At 45.1% G+C, this 18,193-nt stretch overlaps 1 protein-coding gene across 3 annotated transcripts in view; it reads left to right on the top strand.

Annotated features, from left to right (window-relative positions):
* Positions 1 to 13,337, top strand: part of gapvd1 (GTPase activating protein and VPS9 domains 1) — a 36,486-nt gene extending 23,149 nt beyond the window's left edge. For 2 of the 3 annotated variants that reach the window (XM_030104400.1, XM_030104399.1), the window contains 16 exons: positions 117 to 254; positions 1,494 to 1,628; positions 2,284 to 2,403; positions 2,725 to 2,802; positions 5,208 to 5,554; positions 5,647 to 5,734; positions 7,244 to 7,315; positions 7,402 to 7,530; positions 7,641 to 7,767; positions 7,881 to 7,993; positions 8,850 to 9,009; positions 9,174 to 9,361; positions 9,592 to 9,805; positions 10,165 to 10,237; positions 10,358 to 10,555; positions 10,816 to 13,337. In XM_030104400.1, the coding sequence (XP_029960260.1) occupies positions 117 to 254; positions 1,494 to 1,628; positions 2,284 to 2,403; positions 2,725 to 2,802; positions 5,208 to 5,554; positions 5,647 to 5,734; positions 7,244 to 7,315; positions 7,402 to 7,530; positions 7,641 to 7,767; positions 7,881 to 7,993; positions 8,850 to 9,009; positions 9,174 to 9,361; positions 9,592 to 9,805; positions 10,165 to 10,237; positions 10,358 to 10,555; positions 10,816 to 10,956 (2,321 nt within the window). In that variant the 3' untranslated portion in view covers positions 10,957 to 13,337. Of the gene's footprint in view, positions 1 to 116; positions 255 to 1,493; positions 1,629 to 2,283; positions 2,404 to 2,724; positions 2,803 to 5,207; positions 5,555 to 5,646; positions 5,735 to 6,560; positions 6,594 to 7,243; positions 7,316 to 7,401; positions 7,531 to 7,640; positions 7,768 to 7,880; positions 7,994 to 8,849; positions 9,010 to 9,173; positions 9,362 to 9,591; positions 9,806 to 10,164; positions 10,238 to 10,357; positions 10,556 to 10,815 lie in introns of all 3 variants that reach the window. The other variant, XM_030104398.1, reaches the window with a different exon arrangement.
* Positions 13,338 to 18,193: the final 4,856 nt, after the last annotated feature.

Here is an 18,193-nt window from a genome sequence, read left to right as displayed (position 1 = left end):
ACATGATTGCAACAGTTGAGACGGCTTCTTGTTTGACTAAACCTCTGATTCTGTGGCGCTGAAGGAGCTTAACTCTTTGTCTCTCGCTCTCTCTCTCTCTCTCTGCGTTTTCCCAGGGGCAGCTGCAGAGAACATGCTTGGCAGCCTGCTGTGTCTTCCTGGCTCCGGTTCAGTTCTGCTGGACCCCTACGGCTCCACCATCTCTGAGACCACAAGCGAGGCCTGGAGTGTGGAGGTCCTGCCCAGCGACTCAGGTGTGGAGCCAGCTTCTTTACTTAGATATTGAAGGGTTTTTTTTTTTTTTAATTTACTTTTTTTTTTTCTTCCGCTTCTTCACCCACACGATGGCCTCAAGCACATGTGTGTGTGTTTATTCCTTGAATATACTGGGGGTTGGGGCACCAGGTGTGGCTGCACTACATTCCACACCAAAAAAATGTGTGCACGCATCTGTCATCGTATTTGTATGCACTCGCTTGTCTTTCAGGGCAGATCTGCCTGTGCCAGTAAAAGGCAGCTTAGAGTTTCCTTAGAGGGACCACCAGGTGTGTTTGCACCTGTGGTAGAGCGGTGGGGAGGAAAGCACAAGGACAGCAGCTGTCCTTAGTCAGTTCTTTATCTGGCGAGTTTTAACGTTACGCCGCTCAAAGATTGGCGTATATATTCTATTGTGCCTCTGTGGTAATCATTCATCACACCAGTTAATGTCTGCTGTGTGGTTGTTTGAATATTAATGCTTTCTTTTAATTTATAGACCTCACTTTGTCTCTGAAAAATACAGATTGAACCTTTTATTATATTGAGCGATTACTTTGCTTGACTCCCACTTCTAGAAAGCAGTGTTTTGTGAAAATAAGTAGAGAGCATTATTAACATTTTTAAGTGTTTCTTTGAAAAGCTTGGGCCTTATTTTAATTGAAGTAGTACACCAACTCAATATGTGCGGTGCAGAAATGACATGCATTAGTATCTTGATTGCTTTTTGTTCCGTTAGCTGCCCCTGTTCTGCTCAATAACGGTGTGATCGGAGGGTTGCTTCAAGTGGAGTGCTTGTTTCATGGCCAGGCAGCAGAAAACTACACTCCGAAGAGCACTTCACCAACACATTATTACTAACGAGCATGCAAATGAGTACTGCTGTTAGTGCGGAGCCTCTGGGTTCGACCCAACTGCTCCGTTGGGTAGCCCAAGAATTGGCCAAACTAGCTTTATGGTTTGGATTGGCAGTTATAAGACGTGATAATATATGCTTTGTTTGATTTCTTGCATATGTGCACACTTGGTTTCCAAGTAATCATAATCGAGGAGGAAGTGCAGTCCGAATGACCATCTCCCCAGCAGTCCTCCATGAGCGCACTGGGCTTTGAGTCCATTTTTAAATTGAAGGAAAAGACGTGCACCTAGTTGCCTCTGCTATGCTCGAGTCAATGAGGAAAATCGTTGTCCTTATATTTATTTATTTTTTTTAAATTTTTTTGGGTGTCATTCCGCAGAAGCCCCAGACTTGAAGCAGGAAGAGCGTCTGCAGGAGCTGGAAAGCTGCTCTGGGGTCGGCAGCACCTCGGACGACACGGAGGTCAGAGAGGTCAGCTCGAGACCCAGCACACCGGGCCTCAGTGTTGTTTCAGGTAAACATCCTGTCTGCGTCTGCTTTATGTCTTTGAAACTGTCCTATTTCTGCTCTTGGCTCCATAGTTCTTTGTTCTTTTGCAAAGTCCTTCATTGACTCACACCTGAGACTTAGTTAAAATGACTCTGTTGCTCGTTCTCCTTGCTCATGTACACAGTGGCCATGTTGCCGGGAGGGTTGTTAAACCAGCTAACGGGGAGGGGAGGGGTCAGTGTGGATTTTTCTGCGCGCCACAGAGGTTAATGCTGGTTGTCTTGCATATGGGGCTCAGGTGGACAAGCTATGTTGACATGCATGAGGTAGTATTGTAGATTAAGAAGCCAGCGGTGACGTTCCGGGCTCAGCTCACAGGAAAGCGTCCTGTGGGATTCAGCCGATGGATAGTCTGCGTCCGATGATCACTCTTATTTGTGTCTTTCCCTCAGCCCATGGGAGCTTACGCTACCAATTTAGAGTTCCCAATGGGTTCCCATCTGAGAGAACCCATACAGCATAGTCTAAAGAGAAAAATATCCTCTTTTGTTTCTAAGCCTTTGCGTATGCAACATTATTTGGGAGCTGCCAAGCTAAAACACATCACCGTAAAGAGGTTACGAAGTTACTGCAGTCCTGAATGTCACCGGAACTGTTCCTGTTGTTTGCGGGTGCCACAGGTATCAGCGCAACCTCAGAAGATATCCCCAACAAGATCGAGGACCTGCGGTCAGAGTGTAGCTCGGACTTTGGAGGGAAGGACTCGGTGACCAGTCCAGATGGGGAGGAGTCGGGCCACGGTAGGAGAGCGTCACATTCCCACTAGGCTGGCGAAGCCATCAGTCTCGTGTCTATCTGGTCAAAGCGGCGTCAGCCAGAGCCATCCATCCCTGTCACTTGTACATCTGTCACCCGACTAAATCACTGTTGTGCTCTCTTAAAAGGTAATTGTAGTTTAAAGTTGCACTGAAGGGCGATAAATACTTTCAGCACACAAGGGTGTTTTACTTTTTAATTGATATACAGGCACTTTTTAAATTAACACTTGCAGCCCAGCTCTGAATGAGCGCTTGATGTAGTAAACTGTGTTAATTGTCTCCTGTCCTTTTGTGTTCATGCAGGAGCACACCATCTGACATCGCCGCCTTCACAGGCCGATTCCTTACTTGCCATGTTTGATCCCCTCTCCTCTGCTGAAGGTAATTTGCACTCTCTGAATGCTCCACAGCCAACGAGAGCCGGAAATGAGTATCATTAAATCCCTGCCCTAATGCCGTGGAGTCACAGAACAGCTTGAGCGGTGTGAAATTAACCAACAGAGTGGCTGTACCCCTCACCCCAATTACTGGACGTATTATTATAAGTGCAAGTGAAATGTCACTTCATTCGACTCGTTTAGTATCCCAAATTGTTCTTCGCGGTCTTTGTTCCTGCTCCTATAAGCATTTTGTTTGGAGCGCAGGAGGGAATAGTTCCGAGAAGAACGGTAGTGGCTTTGTGTGTCTGTGGCAAGGTGAAGGGATGACAGGTTGAGAGACCTCACCCCAGGCTCTTTGGCACTGTCCCCTCGTCCCACTGTGCTCATGGCACGAAGCTGCCTTTGGAAGCTTTTCAGGAGAGCGAGTCTACCCTTGGAACAGGTGGCCTACCTACACCCAGGGCTCCTCTCCCACCAACATCTCTCTTTAGCACTCTCCCCACATTTGAGGTGTTTTTAATTTTTTTTTCTTCTTCTGATTATTATGTTTGGCAACTATTCTGTAGAAGAAAGTGTTATTGCACTGAACTTGGGTGAGAATCTTAATATTACTTTTAAATAGAAATAATGCTGTTAGCTGGTTTTGGGAAAAAAACAAAAACAAATGCATAACATTGTGTGTGTATACAAATATATATATATATATATATATATATATATATATATATATATATATATATACAGTATATAGGCCTGTCACGATAGTCAATAAATCAATTAATCGCACGATAAAAAAAATGAGGTCGGTAAGTTTTCCAGGCGCGATAAATTTACATTTTCCAAAGACACTAGAAACGTCTCATACTGACTCCTTTCGGCTCTGTAGTGTAATAAGGAGTGATGCACCGAAAATTCGGCCACTGAAATTTTTCGGCCGAAAATGTCTCAAAAGTGTATTTTCGACTTTCGGCAGAAAGAAAAAAATCACCGAAACAACACGGCAGAAAATAATTGGTGATGATGTGTCGGTAATGCTAAAGCAAACCTTTTAATGCCTCATGTCTGCTTTATTAATGCCTTAAATCAGGTTTTAAAATGTATTTCATTTTTTACAGCGCGCATTTGCGCAGCGTCACCTCTCACACTCCGCGCCCTCGTTTCCTTGATAAACACACACACACACACCAACACACACAAAATACTTGTATCATTAACAGTCAATAATAATCAAGAACATATTAAAATTAGTAAAAAAAGTCTCCCCGGCTGCGCACCAGGACGGACACCTCCCCACACAGTCCCATCCTCACCCTGCTCATTTTATTCTGGGACTGCAGGCTCGACAGGACAAAGGGATTTATTCAGAAAATATGTTCGTTCTAAAATTAATTTTTGGAAATGAAAAATACATGGTTTGCTGTACTTTGATGGAGGATATAATATTTTACCTGAATCTGTAATTGGCACGAGACGCTGCAGTGCTCCTGCTGTCAACTACCGTGTTCTACTGTTGTGTTGAAATTTATTACATTCGTTTTTGGGGTTTTTTTTTTTACACCATTTTATGTTATTATTATTTAGTTGTAAACTGACAGCAGCGTAACAGTAATTCTTTATACCTGGAGGTGAGCGTGAGCGCTTCATGCGCCACTGCAGGTTCTGCTGGACTGTACAGCAGCTGGTATTTTTGGGGCAGCAGAATTATATTTTTTCCGCTGTTTGTCCCGCGACTGTTCTGACTCTGATAGAGACCGTTCCTCTTCTTCACTCCAGTCAAGATCGCTGATGTCCGACACGTCTCCGCCATCCGATTCCCCCTCAATGACCTCATTGCTAAAGCTTCTTCCACCTTGTATCTCTTCATTATGCCTGTTTTTATTGTCTTTCTTCTGGGATTTGGTTGATATTTTTGGCCGTCTGTCTGATTGTCTGCTGTCAGAGCGAGCTCCCTGTTCAGATGCGCGCATATAAAACAAATCAATTGCAGAAAAAAATCCCCGCGAAGTGTGTCTTTTTTTTTTTTTTTATCAGCAGTCTGTGAGACTGCTGTTGGCCTTTGGAGGTATAAATGCTTTGTAATATGTGTGTCATTGTTAGGGCCTTATTTGCTTCAGAAAAACAGTTTCCTCATTTTTTGGTTTCGGTTTCGCCAAGAATTTTCATTTTGGTGCGTCCCTAATTGTTGCATTAATTAAAAAATTGCAACAAAAAAAACGGCAATATTATTGTTTATCGCAATAAATTCTGGGACAATTAATCGTCCAGCAAAATTTATCATCGTGACAGGCCTATATATATATATATATATATATATATATATATATATATATATATATATATATATATATATATATATATATATACATATATATATTCTAAATCATTTGCCTTGTTTTATCACTTCAGGCTCCTCCACTGGAACAATAGTGAGACCCAAAGTGCACTACGCCAGGCCCCCTCACCCTCCCCCCGACCCCCCTATCCCTGAAGCCAGCGCCCTGGGGCCGGAGGCACGCCACTCTTTTTTCACGCCTCACTACTTGGCCCAGGCCGAGCTGGAGCACACCAAGCAGCGCCACTCCTTCCCCGAAAGGCTGGTCCGCAGCCAAAGCTCTGACAAAGTGTGCCCGGGCCGCCGGCCCACAAGCGACCCCGGCCTCAACCGGCGGGTCGCAGTGGAAGACCGCGACCCTGCCAGCGCCTTTGCCTTAGGACCATCCTCCTCCCCCAGCAAGGACTCCCTGAAAGGAGAGGTAACCAGCAGCAGCGGGGCCCGCAGTCAATGATCGTCTTTCTTGTATACTCGGGTTCATTTCGATACTAATGTTCTAATTTGCGTTTGAAGGTTGAGGATCGGAAAGACAGTGACGACGAGAAGTCCGATCGCAACAGACCGTGGTGGAAGAAGCGCTTCGTGTCAGCCATTCCCAAAGGTAGCGAAAAAAAAGATTAAAAAAAAAAAAAACAAGGCCGCTTGGTCATTTTGAGCATGCCCTCCTTCCTAAACTGAAAAATGTAGTGTTGTTCATTTAAAAGTGATGTTTTATTGCAGCGCCCCTTTATTTTTTCTTTATTTTTTTTTTGTTGGGAGAAGGGAAAAAAGTTCTCTTAATCACAACTGACAGGAAATATCACACTTTAAAGAGCAGAGCAAAAACCAATTTATAATGTGAGAAAGAGAATGATGATCCATGTTGTCCACTCCATTGCTGATGTTCCAGTTGGAAAATGATGTTTCTTGTTGTTTGAAGTTACTCCAGAGACGTGTCCAGTCCTTTTTCTCTCAGGTCTCACTAGCCGCAGATTTATATAGACTTTTCAAAGCTAATCAGTCATCAGAGGAGCTTTAGCTGTGTAGATTGTATGGTTGTAGCCCTCCCAGCAGTGCTGTCAGCCAGCGGCTAATGGTCATTAGATAGACCTCTCTGTCATCAGCACTGATAGATGACACATCTCTTGTTGCAGTTCCACTCTACAACCATCTCTCATACATCTGTCCGAGAAATAATGAGCTGTGCCCACATGGAATGACTGCTTATTACTCTTTGAGATAATGATATTTCTTAAGTAAACAATAAATTGGTATTCCTAAAATGGCGGAGTGCGTGCATTCAAAGGAAGCAGAGAGAGCCGTGTGTGTGTGAGCGCAGCTCGTTTGTGTTTGTCCTGTTGCTGTGCACGGCGACGCACAGTCCGCTGTCCCACAAAAGCGGCAGCCTGTGCTCGAAAGGCCAACCCTGTCTGTTGTGTCCCTCACAGTGCTGTATTGGACGGCTGAGAGTGATGTCCCAGGTAACGCTTTCGCGCTGTCGTCATCCAGCTAGCTTTACTGCCGGAGCCAGCGGCTGCGCGCCATGCTGCTTTATAGTCGCCGCCCTAGAGCTGTAGATCTGTGACGTGACATGGTGTAGCCTGAGTTCACACGCTCACTCTGCTAATCCATGCATCCGTTTTGTCATTCCCCTCCCCTTTTATTTGAATCATTTTGCTGTATGCAGAACACAGAATATCAATGTAGATGTGTCACCCAGCGTTTCCAGTGTACGTCACTGTGCGAGAGCCTCCGTCACTTCATTGTTTGCATCTTTGTGTGTCAAAGGCTGAGAAGCAGTCGGAGTGTTTACACCTACAAACACTTGACCTTTTGAACAGGTTACAGTGACCCGCTGTGATATTCTGCTGTCAACAGAACGTACACTCCACCATCCAAATCCTTTTTCTTTTTTTTTTTTGTTTTTGGCTCCTTTGTCGGTAAAGTTTCACCTGAGATTTGTTTGACACTGTTTTGGTGCCATTTTCCATTAAACTACAGCTTGTTTAAAGAAACTGAAGAAATACCTAAGTGGCTGTCGGCAGATGACTCACAATCAGCTTGTCATCAAGTGAAAGCGATGTTGCTCCTTGTGTATCACTCATTGCGTTGTTTTTTCCCCCCCCCAAAGCTCCAATTGCTGCTTTTAGGAAAAGGGACAAACAGGAGAAAGACGACGTCACGCAGGAACGCGTCCCGCAAGGTCAGCGATGGTCTGCCTTGTAACGGCTGCTTTTGGAAGTCGAAGCAACATTGCGGATTCAGGTTTAATGTGATTGAATCTTTCAGATGACCCGATGCCCAGACAGAGCTCTCAAGTCCAGGCAGCCGAAGACATCTTAGACAAATACAGGAATATCAAGAGGACCAGCCCGAGTGATGGAGCCGCAGCTGGAGCCTCCTGTGATGGTGCAGCAGGTGAGGAGACAACTGGCACGCATGCACGTGCACACTTGAGGGAGACAAAAGACAAAAGATTCTTATTTCTGCTTTGGATGCTCTTTTTTTTTTTTTTTCCCCCTCCTCAGATTTTTGTGTTGAGGACAATGTGCACGACTCGCCTCGAGAAGACACTCTGCAGAACATTTCCACCGATGACCTCCCAGACTCGGCCAGCCAGACGGCGCAGCAGCACGACTCCAAGTTCTCTTTCAGGTCACACACGCTGAAGCCTTCGCAGCAGCGCAAAACAGCCATTCACTTAGTAGTTTTTATAGATTCCACTGAGCTGACACTGTTGAAAAGAATGCCGCTTATTTATCTTGCAGTGATGCAAAGAAGAAGTTGAGGCTGGCCTTGTGCTCCGCGGACTCTGTGGCTCTGCCCATCATGGCTCCGGCCACCACTCGGAACGGGCTGCCAGATCACATGGATCCTGAAGGTAGGAGCCCGACGGCGCCGGTGGTGAATTTATCCCGCATTAGTCCTTCGACTCGCAGCACTTTTCTGCTCTACTTGCTTTATGCTGAATTGAGTGCGTGTCAAAAGCTCTTTCACGTAGTTTCTTTTTGAACGTCCTTTTTTTTCAACATTTTTCCTTTTTGAGACATTAGTGCTGTGAAAAATGTGACTGCATTCAAGTCTGAGTCGGTTCACCCGACGCTGGCCTGTGCCGGACAGATATTAATGCTTCTGTGGTGATGAATAGGAGGTAATAACATACATTCATTATGACAAACTATTCATCCAAAGCGTGTTAAACAACAAAGCTTGAGACTGTATTAATTTAGTGCTCTTGTAAAACTTACCTTCCGGAGTGGAGACCTCTGTCACGTCTCCGTGGGGAGCAAGGTGCACGCCTGTGAAGTTGGCAAACATCCAGCCTCCTGAGTGTCCTTAAGCAAAGCACCGAATCTGTGCCACCTTCACCTTCGGAATCACCTCTGAAGCTTTGGGCCAAAGGAGACCAAGTGAAGAATGTTGGAAGAGAATTTGCCATATGGTGTCAGTGAAATATCACATTATTGAATAATCATACTCGCGTGTGCACATAGATTAGTTTTGGCTTAGGATTTCATCAGAGAGACACACGTGCTCTGATCCCTCAAACATGAAGGCAGAGCGCTCCTCACAGCCGAACCAGGCGACATCCTGTGAAATAGTTAAAACTCTGCGACCGCCTTGGTGGCTGTCTGTCGCGTCGCCGTGTGGCGGCGGCAGGTTGATTAGATTACGGCGAGCAGCCGTTAGCGCGGAGCCGCGTCGTCACCGTGCCTCTCTGTCGCTCTGTGCCGCAGACAACGAGATCGTCTGCTTCCTGAAGGTCCAGCTAGCGGAGGCCATCAACCTCCAGGATAAGAACCAGATGGCTCAGATCCAGGAGACCACGCGCTGCGTCAGCCGCTTCGACGCCCGCACCTGCAGGAAGCTGCTGGCTGCCATTGCCGAGGATTACAGGTAACTCTGGAATCCCGGAGAGATGAAGCGAGCTCCCTTACGGCTTCCCCACGGGCCTTTCTGTTTGTTGTCTTCTCCGTTTGATACATCGCGTGAGGGGAAAATCCGCGAACACTCAAGCAGCAGCACGCCGACAACAATTAAATCCACTTTTTGCCTTTCAGGAAGCGGGCTCCGTACATCGCTTATCTGACGAGGTGTCGTCAAGGCCTCCAGACCTCGCAGGCACACTTGGAGCGGCTCCTCCAGAGGGTGCTGAGGGACAAGGAGGTGGCCAACCGCTACTTCACCACCGTGTGCGTCCGGCTCCTTCTCGAGCATATGGAGTCCAAGATGCTCGACTTCATTAAAGGTATTTGAGCGTGATTACATGATTCAGTGTAACCAAACAGCGGCCGAGCTGATTGAATGTCCAGCCGGCAGCGTGCGGAGCCTCCTGACCTTCCTGTCTGTCCGTGTTGACACGTGAAAGCTTTTGTTCCTCCAGTTATTTTATGTTGTAACCAAATCCATCAGCAGACTTTTATTTTTGCATGTCAGTGTATTTCACATGCCCCCCCCCCCCCCCCCCCCCCCCCCCAGCATTCCAGGGGTGCACAGCGGCCGATGACAAAACAGCGGCAGTGGAAGATTTTCTGCGCTACCTGTACGGCGCCATGGCCAGCGACGCCATTTGGCAGTTTGCGAGCGAGGACCAGCTGCAGGACGCCCAAATGGCCATCGAGCGCAGCGTTATGAACCGCATCTTCAAGCTGGCCTTCTACCCTAATCAGGACGGAGATATTCTCAGAGACCAGTGAGTAGCTGGAGGATCCGCCGCGTGAAGCAAAGTGCTTCAGTCCACAGTATTGGATTTTTCTGCAGTCAGTGAAACTCTCCGGACACAACAGAGCGCCGTTCTGGCACGAATTCAGGGAAGCTCTTTTGTCCAAATGTTTCTCTTCTTCTTCAACAAACCCAAAAACTTTCTTTGGTCGATTTTTTTTTTTTTTTTTTTTTTTTAACATTAAAATCTTAAATTGTTCTGAGTTTGAATCTGATCTTCCTGTCTCACTACATGGACATCTTCTGAAGGGGCATCAGAGTTAAAGTCGTTAATGTTTAGGTTGTAATCTGCATCCTGAGTTTCACTCCGACTCGTTTTGTCACTCGCAGGCTTTTCCACGAACACATCCAGCGACTCTCCAAAGTTGTGACAGCAAATCACAAAGCTCTTCAAGTCCCCGAGGTATCGTCTGAACGCCCCCCTCCCCCCCTCCCATCAGTAGCCTTCATCCATGCAGACGGTGCTTGAAGCTGCAGGAAGCTGTTGAACATCTGCTGAGTTGCCGGGTCTGTGTGGTCGCAGGTTTACCTGAAGGAGGCTCCCTGGCCCTCCGCGCAGTCCGAGATCAGGACCATCAACGCCTACAAGACGCCCAGAGACAAGGTCCAGTGTATCCTGCGCATGTGCTCCACCATCATGAACCTCCTCAGCCTGGCCAATGAGGACTCCGTCCCCGGAGCAGATGACTTCGTCCCTGTGCTTGTCTTTGTTCTCATTAGGGTAAGTCTGCTCTTTTTTTTGTTTTTTAGTTCAGATTCCTAACTTTTACTTCCTTTTTCTCACTTAAAGTTTACAGTAAGTGTAAAATAAAAACAATACAAACCCTTTTCTCAGTGGCTGTAAACTCAACCCACTAAAGACGGTGATCTGCTAACATTTGTGCATATATTTTACATATTTATGATTCTGGTCCGTACGGCGTTGCTTGAGCTTCTTTGAGCGGCTAATGCGGGCCCATCCCCACATCTCCTCCCCTCCAGGCAAACCCGCCCTGCCTGCTGTCCACCGTTCAGTACATCAATAATTTCTACGCCAGCCGGCTGAGTGGGGAGGAGTGCTATTGGTGGATGCAGTTCACCGCGGCGGTGGAATTCATTAAGACCATCGACGATCGCAAGTGAAGCAGAACAGCCACCTGTATGGGCAGACTGCGGGGGAAGGAGCCGGGAGACTGGGAGACTTCCCAACCAACTGCTCCCTCTGCACAGCCCATAAAACCTGGCCCTCCGCCGCCTCTCTATTTGTATAGCTTGTACATAGCCAGAGACGTTGAAAGATTACAAAAATATATATTACTGTACGTATGTGGACAAATCCAGGTTTTAGCCGTGCTGAGAAACGGCCTTTGGGAGAAATTGGCAACGTGTAAACTTCGAACATGATTTGGATTTTTTTTGTTTGTTTTTTTTGTTTTTTTTCCTTCAATCGTTTTGTCTCCTCTGTCAGGTTTCCTTTTGGGGTCTGTTAGAAATTTTATATACACAATTACAAATATGACATGAAATCAACTTAAAAGATAATCCTATTTAAAGGGACCAGACTTCCTTGATGTGATCGCTGATCTTTTTTTCTTTTTTCTTTTCTTTTTTTTTGTTCCCCCCCTGGGTGAGAGAGAAGGGCTTCCAATTAAATTACAATACAATGTTCATTAGATGCGTTGTGACGCGGGGATTTACAGTGAGTGATCGTTACTGGTGGGATTTACAGACTCATAAACACTGAGATCAATTCACAATTAACCGTACTACTTATAAGAATCGTCTTTCAAACTGTAGGGCAGCTTCTTCCATCAACTGTTTACTTTCTTATATTCCCAGAACACGCAGCATTTTGGACTAAAGGGCCCCACGTATTTATATGAAACAAAAACGTATTTATTTCCATCGTTCTATTTAATGCTTTGTTTATCTGGTTTTTAAAAGCAATGAAAGTACATATCATGCCCATTCGAGATGTCTGAGGCAGGTGATGTTTCTCATAGTAAACTTGCAGAATCGAGTCCAGACGGCACCTTGGCATTGATCAGCCCTTCGGAGGGGGGGTGTGCTGGGCGATTTAAGGCTTACAGGGTCAACTCGTGCACAGAGTAGTTGCGGCATTTGTGGAAATATTGAAAATAGTGCCTTTGATGTGAGGCGCTCTGTACAGGTAGTTTGATTTCTTTTCTTTTTCTGTTTTTTTTTTTTTCTTTTTAACCCAACAAAATGTAGGCATTACTCCTCCAACACACACTTCACTGGAAACCTGAGTCCGGCTCTGGCTGCAGGAACATAGAAAATGGCCACATCTCTGATCGTCCCTTTAAATGCACTCAAGGTTGAACAGAATCCCCCCTCTGGTGTTTCTCGATCCTACCTCAGAGTTGAAACCAATGATCCTGATGTCGTGCGCGGTCGCTGTCCTGCATTGGTTGACAAACGGAGAAGCGGATCACTTTTTTTTTTTTTTTTTTTTGCACTGGTTTAAAACAGTTAAAGCTGCGAGGGGAACGAGGAGAGCGGGGAGTTGGGAGCTGCTGCGTTGCTTGCTGTGGTCACATCACCCTTCATTAACACAAGGCGAGCAGACCGGTTTTTACTTTCTTCTGCCTGAGACGCCACGCGCGTGTGCTCGGGTTGACTAGTGAACTATTGGATATCAGTTCTCTACCTCCTCATAAGTTCAAGAAAAGGGACTCACGTTTATGTGCACTTATGTTCTTCTTTTTTTCTGTTTTATTTCCACCCAATTTGGCGTGCTGTGATCTCCCAGTGTCACTGTATCTTTCCAGTTATAGTACAAGCATGTCTTTAATTAACCAGAAACGACTAAAACTCCTTTTCTCTTCAAGTCCTCTGCTTGGTTTTTGTGCGCGGACGTGCCACTTGTATTATAGTTTTTGGGATAATTCTTTACTTTTCTGGGTAAATGACCTGACAGCACAATACACGGTAGGATAGAAGAGCAAATAATCAACACTATTGACTTGTTACTGACTCGCAGTTGATGCTAAAGTGGTTGATGTAGTATGTGAGTGGTTTTTTTTTTTCTCTTTTGTCCAGTGTGTGTGTTTGTGTGTGTGAGAGAGAGAGAGATGCTGGTGTGACTGGTTGACCCTCTGCCTCCTCTTGCATGAAGTCATTGAACGGTCTGTACATTCTCCTTCATGATAAGTGTAGAATAGAATTAGTGTCCGCCACAGGCCAGAAAATAGAACCTGCAAGAGGATGCAAAGCTTTTGTGTCCGTGATACTCGCATATCAGAACTCCATTTATTTTGCACAAAATCAACAACAACAAAAACAAACAAACAAGATGTGTTCTCCTGGAAGATTTGGCAGGGAGCAGTGCATTTTTTTTTTTTTTTTTTGAGACCTCTTTTCTGTTCGGCCTTTATAAGTCATTCATCGCAACCATATTGTGGTTAAAGTAATGTTTGAGTAGCGAAATGAAGCACCTGACTGTTACTCTCTGAAGCTGATGAACAGTCACATTCACGGGCAGCATCGCGGATGCATTTTTTCCTATTAGTCTGCAGTAGCACACGCGCCAGACCCGTATGTTGCAGCACACTTCCTCGCAGAGTCGGCGTAATCAATTTGATGAGAAAACCATGCACTGGAAAATCAAGTTGCAGGTTGCATCTATACTAATTAGGTTTATGTGATGTCACTTTAATTGGAAATACATACTGCGCAGATCTGATGAAATTATTTGGACCTGGCTTATGTTTCAGTGTTTCCGCTGATAGCTGAAGGTAGCAGCTACGAATGATCCCCCCCCCCCCCGCCACCTCCTCCTCCTCCAAAGCACTGATCAAAACACCAAATTATTTACGCAACAATTCGTGTGATTGTTTTACCGATTCTCAGCCTTGATTGTATGCAAGCCACTGAGCGGTGGTGTCAAACGAACGCTCTGTTCCTCCAAGCTTTACTGCTCTGCTCCCTGTACAACCCAGCTGAGGGGGGGGGGGGAGAAAAGAAAAAAAAAGTTTTACATCTTGCATCTAATTTTAAATTTAATTGTAAGCTTGCACAAATATGACATGCGGGGAAAGCCGGTTTGTCTTTACTGTGATTAATGCATTATGTAATTCTTTAAAAAAAAATAATAAAGAAGCAGAACTTTTTTTTTTTTGTTTTCTTCTTCTGTGGCTCTTCAGGTGTGTTTTCTCAGGAAATGGTCAGCTGCAGCTACATCTTGTCCATACAAAAGCTAAGAAAACATATGCATGATGTATAATTGTTAGTAAGGGCAGTGGAGCAACATCATCCAATCTAGCAGCTGCAAATAGCAGCGTCTGCGCAAACATTTCATTACTGCTGACAAGTGTTTCGCTGGATTGTAATTGGAGATATCCCCTCATCTAAAAGCCCTCCTTACTTCACCGACTGCCTTCTCTAATACTCATCTTTTTTTCTTTTTTTTTTCATCATAAACTTCTTGGTGGGGTGCTTTGTGTCCCCTGATGATATCTCCCAATTGTTAATTTAAATTCAAATTTTGGTGTGTGGAGTTAATTACTTGCATAAGCCAATGGCTAGATAGGCCAGATCCACAGATTGGGATCTTTTGACTATGTGGCACTTTGCTGATGTGAGATAGAAGCGAGCGCGGTTTTGTTTTTGTTTTGTGTTTAACTGCCTCACACGCTGCGACACGACCAGCTAAAGCTGAAGCTTCTGTGCGTAAACCTGAGCCGCAATATTACATCCAAGTGGAGTTTCCCCTCACCGGTGACGCCGTGTGAATAATAAGAGCTTCGGACCTATTTGAGTTTTATATTGATGCCGTTCTGCTGCTGGAAGACATGAACAGGCCTGAAGGTCTCACCCAGATGGCTGTGGGATAACAGATGATCGGTCCAGAGGGGCTCGTGCATGACTTCACACGTTGGTATGGGACTTCCTGACTGTATGGAGGAGGGGGGGCCGGGCGGGGGCCTCCCCCCACTGTATAGCTCCAGACAGTGCTCCAGTGAAATCACTCAAACACCTCCGAGACTCGCCCTCTCGTCATACAGGGGAATATAAATCAAACACCTCCGATTGAAGTAGATGTATTTGAGAAAAATACTTTTGATTTTAACTGGCGTGAAGACTGGTGAAATACATCTGTTTTCACAATAACTACACAGGATGTTTGTGGACATGTCCACCAGTATCTCTTAACGAACGCAGATTTAATGTGCACATGATTTTACACCATTACAGATGCATTATTTTTGGAGGATAATTCCATGAGTATATAATTTTGGATTATTATCAGTTTTTCTTAATTTCTCTTACTTGCCTACGAAGTGTGACAAATCACAAAACATCACATGAAAATAAAATAAATCATTAGTGTTGAATTTGCACTGTTTGATCAGAGTACAATTAGAAATCAAGATTGCACTTCTTTCCTGAAAAGTCCGAGTTAACGGATTACACTAAAACAAAGAGAGAAAAAATGTTCAAGGTATTAAGTTTCTTTTTTACTGCTCTCGCCCAGCTGAGATGCTCTATGTGGCTCCTGCACTGAGAGGACTTCAACTCTCCTGCTCCAGGTATTGGTTCACTTCAAGTGTTCAGCCTGTAAGAAATAACCATCCAGATTGATGCTAAACATGGAAAACAGTTTATTGGCCTGCCAAGTGAACAAATTAGTTTTACAGTTTGTAAGAAGAGTTGAGTGAACACCTTCTTACTTTATTCATGATGCATAAACTTAGATAATCACAGCATTAGATGCAAAAATCATAACATTAGTAGAACTAATTATTGTCAAAATGCTCCGTGGTAGTGAGAATAAAATGCACGTGCTGTTTATAACCATCCCTGCTCTACAGAGACCAGTGATTTTAGCCTTTCTCCAGCTGAAGCAGTTTTGCAGGCTGACTGTCACTCGTGCAGCTGCGAGAGGCGCGCACAGCGCCTGCAGTACCGCCGGCGTCCTGCAGATGGCAGACGCATCATTCCAGAGGACGCTGTTCAGCCGGGATGAGAGCGGCGCAGACAAAGAAGACCGCGGGGCGACGGCGTGACATTTCAAACCGGGGGGACAGCATGCTGTCTGCAAGAGATCTGTGCTGTTTATGAGAGATCCTGCTTACAGAGCACGGCTATCATTAGTGATTACGACACTAAAATTAATAAATCATAAGCTTGGATGTCTTTGTGCAAAGTTCCTCGAATCATTTTTGTGAAATATATATGGACAAAAAAAAATCTAAATCTCCACATAGACAGCATAAACATTGCACACTGCAGAGCTGTACATGCATATCTTCTTGTTGCACTAATCTGCTGTTATAGTGGCAGGAAATCTTCACTAAGGACAAAAACAAACAGCACAAGGCAGCAGCACGTCAATTAAATTAAGTGTGGGGTGGTGGCGGGGGGGAGGGGGTGCCTAAATGAACAAAATGTCAAATACACATATTAAAACTTAAATGAAATAGCCGCGAGGATGCAGGCAGACGAGAAGATTAAAACTCAAAGGGATACCGAGATCCAGTGCCCTGAGGTGGTGATACTGAAAGAGATGCAAATAGTAAAAGTGAGCACCATTCTCTGCTAAGATTTCAGTCTAAACTACAGAGACAAAGGGTTGAAAGGGAGATTTGTGTCTTGGAACAAATAACATAATAGCTCAGGTTTATTATAAGGTTGCAGCAGAGAGTAAATACCAAGCCAGAAAAATACAGCAAATACAAACACTGACAGTAATGTAGCATCATTCCAGAGTACAGATACCTGGGCTTTGCATCCCGTTGCACTTTTAAAATGGCTTTAAAAAATAGATAAATAAAATGAAAGACAGTGGGATAAACTGTGCACGTTTTCCTTTACTACTCATTAGAAAGGCTATCAATTAGAGAAAGGTGTCAATTACAGCGGCGCTCATGAGGCCGCAGCTCCTTCCTTACATTTTGCTTATATCATTAGAAAAAGAACAATTTTCACTGTCTTCGCTGATCACCTCCGAGAGAAAGAGTGGGTGGTGACATCAAATTGAACCGTGGAAATGGAACAGGAATTAGATGCACTTAGCCATCACATGTTAATGGCAGCAATCAACAGCCAATTACCCAGCATACTTGAGTACCTTGACAAGTGCAGGTGTACCCTGCAACGAACACGGGCCTCTTTCGTGCATTTCCATAAATTCGACAGTAAGCTCTCTCTCTCTCTCTCTCTGATTGAGCGTGCATGTTTGAGTAAGGTTGCAATTAAGCAATATTGTTAGGGACGTGTCAAGAGTGGATGGAAAGGGAAAAAAGCCTTAAGGCCAGTCATAACATGCGTTTTATCAGGATGCCTGTAAATCAATAAAGCAGTAAAAAAAAAATTTTTTTGTTTGTTTATATTGAAATGTCCTTTGCTGTTATTGCCTAAAGAAATGCTACGCAAGCTAATACTTATGCTGATTTAAACGTTTTCCAAATCAGTGATCAGAAATGTGCTGGCTGGCGGTGTTTTCCGTGTGCGGCTGGACAGCGCAGCGGTGTCAGAGCCTGGCATGGCCCTCATTGTGAACATGATCCGGGCTGAAGATCTGCTGCTGATGCTGATGATCTCTGTCACTGGGGTGGATTTCAGGGCTCAGCTCCGGCTGCTGCCCTGACAAGTCAGAGAGAACACACACACACACACACTCGAACACACACGCATGCATCGGATGAACACATCAGCCCCGCGCACACTGTGAGGCCAGCGTCCCGGCATGACCCACTTTGATTATTCTGTCCTTAAGCAACAGGTGATGGGCTTCCCCGGATGTCATCTGTGTCGTTGGCCTCTGTTCAGAGACGGCATTCAGGACCCAGGGAGAGCTGGCTGGCAACATGCCCGATCTACAAGTGAGCTGTCCTATCATTGACATCAAGTAAGCCGAAGATGTCATGTCTTCATCTTGTGAGAGTTCAATCCCCCTTTCAGGATGGATCAAGCTCTCTGTCGCTGGAGAGAGGCTGTGCAGATAAGTGTAGCGGGTCATACTTCCTCTTGGGAATGTCTGGAAAATAACCCTCGGGATGCGAGCATGCTAAATAAAGGCTGATCTATTGTTAATGATAAAGCACTGGAGAGTTTCCTCTCATTTGTATCCTGGCATAAAATACTGCATTTTAAATGCATAAATCATCTGTACGGCGAAGTGATTCAGTGTACATTATTTCAGTCCAGATATTTCGCTGTCTTCCTGAATGTCCAGACACAGAAATGCACTTTTAAAAAGCTCTGCATGACTCGATGCTCCGGTTAGAGTCCATCTGGTGGATATCGCTGTAAGCTGCAGCAGCCGAGTCCAGACATCAGCAGCAGCTGGTGGACAGACTCCAGTTCAGGCTGCAGAGATGTGGAGAGAGGAGAGAACAGGCAACACTTCTTTTTT

This window comes from Salarias fasciatus, chromosome 12 (genome assembly GCF_902148845.1).
Source record: "Salarias fasciatus chromosome 12, fSalaFa1.1, whole genome shotgun sequence".
Classification (NCBI taxonomy): Eukaryota; Metazoa; Chordata; class Actinopteri; order Blenniiformes; family Blenniidae; genus Salarias; species Salarias fasciatus.
The sequence above is the reverse complement of the archived record's forward strand: the minus strand, read 5'-3'. Positions and strand labels throughout refer to the sequence as shown.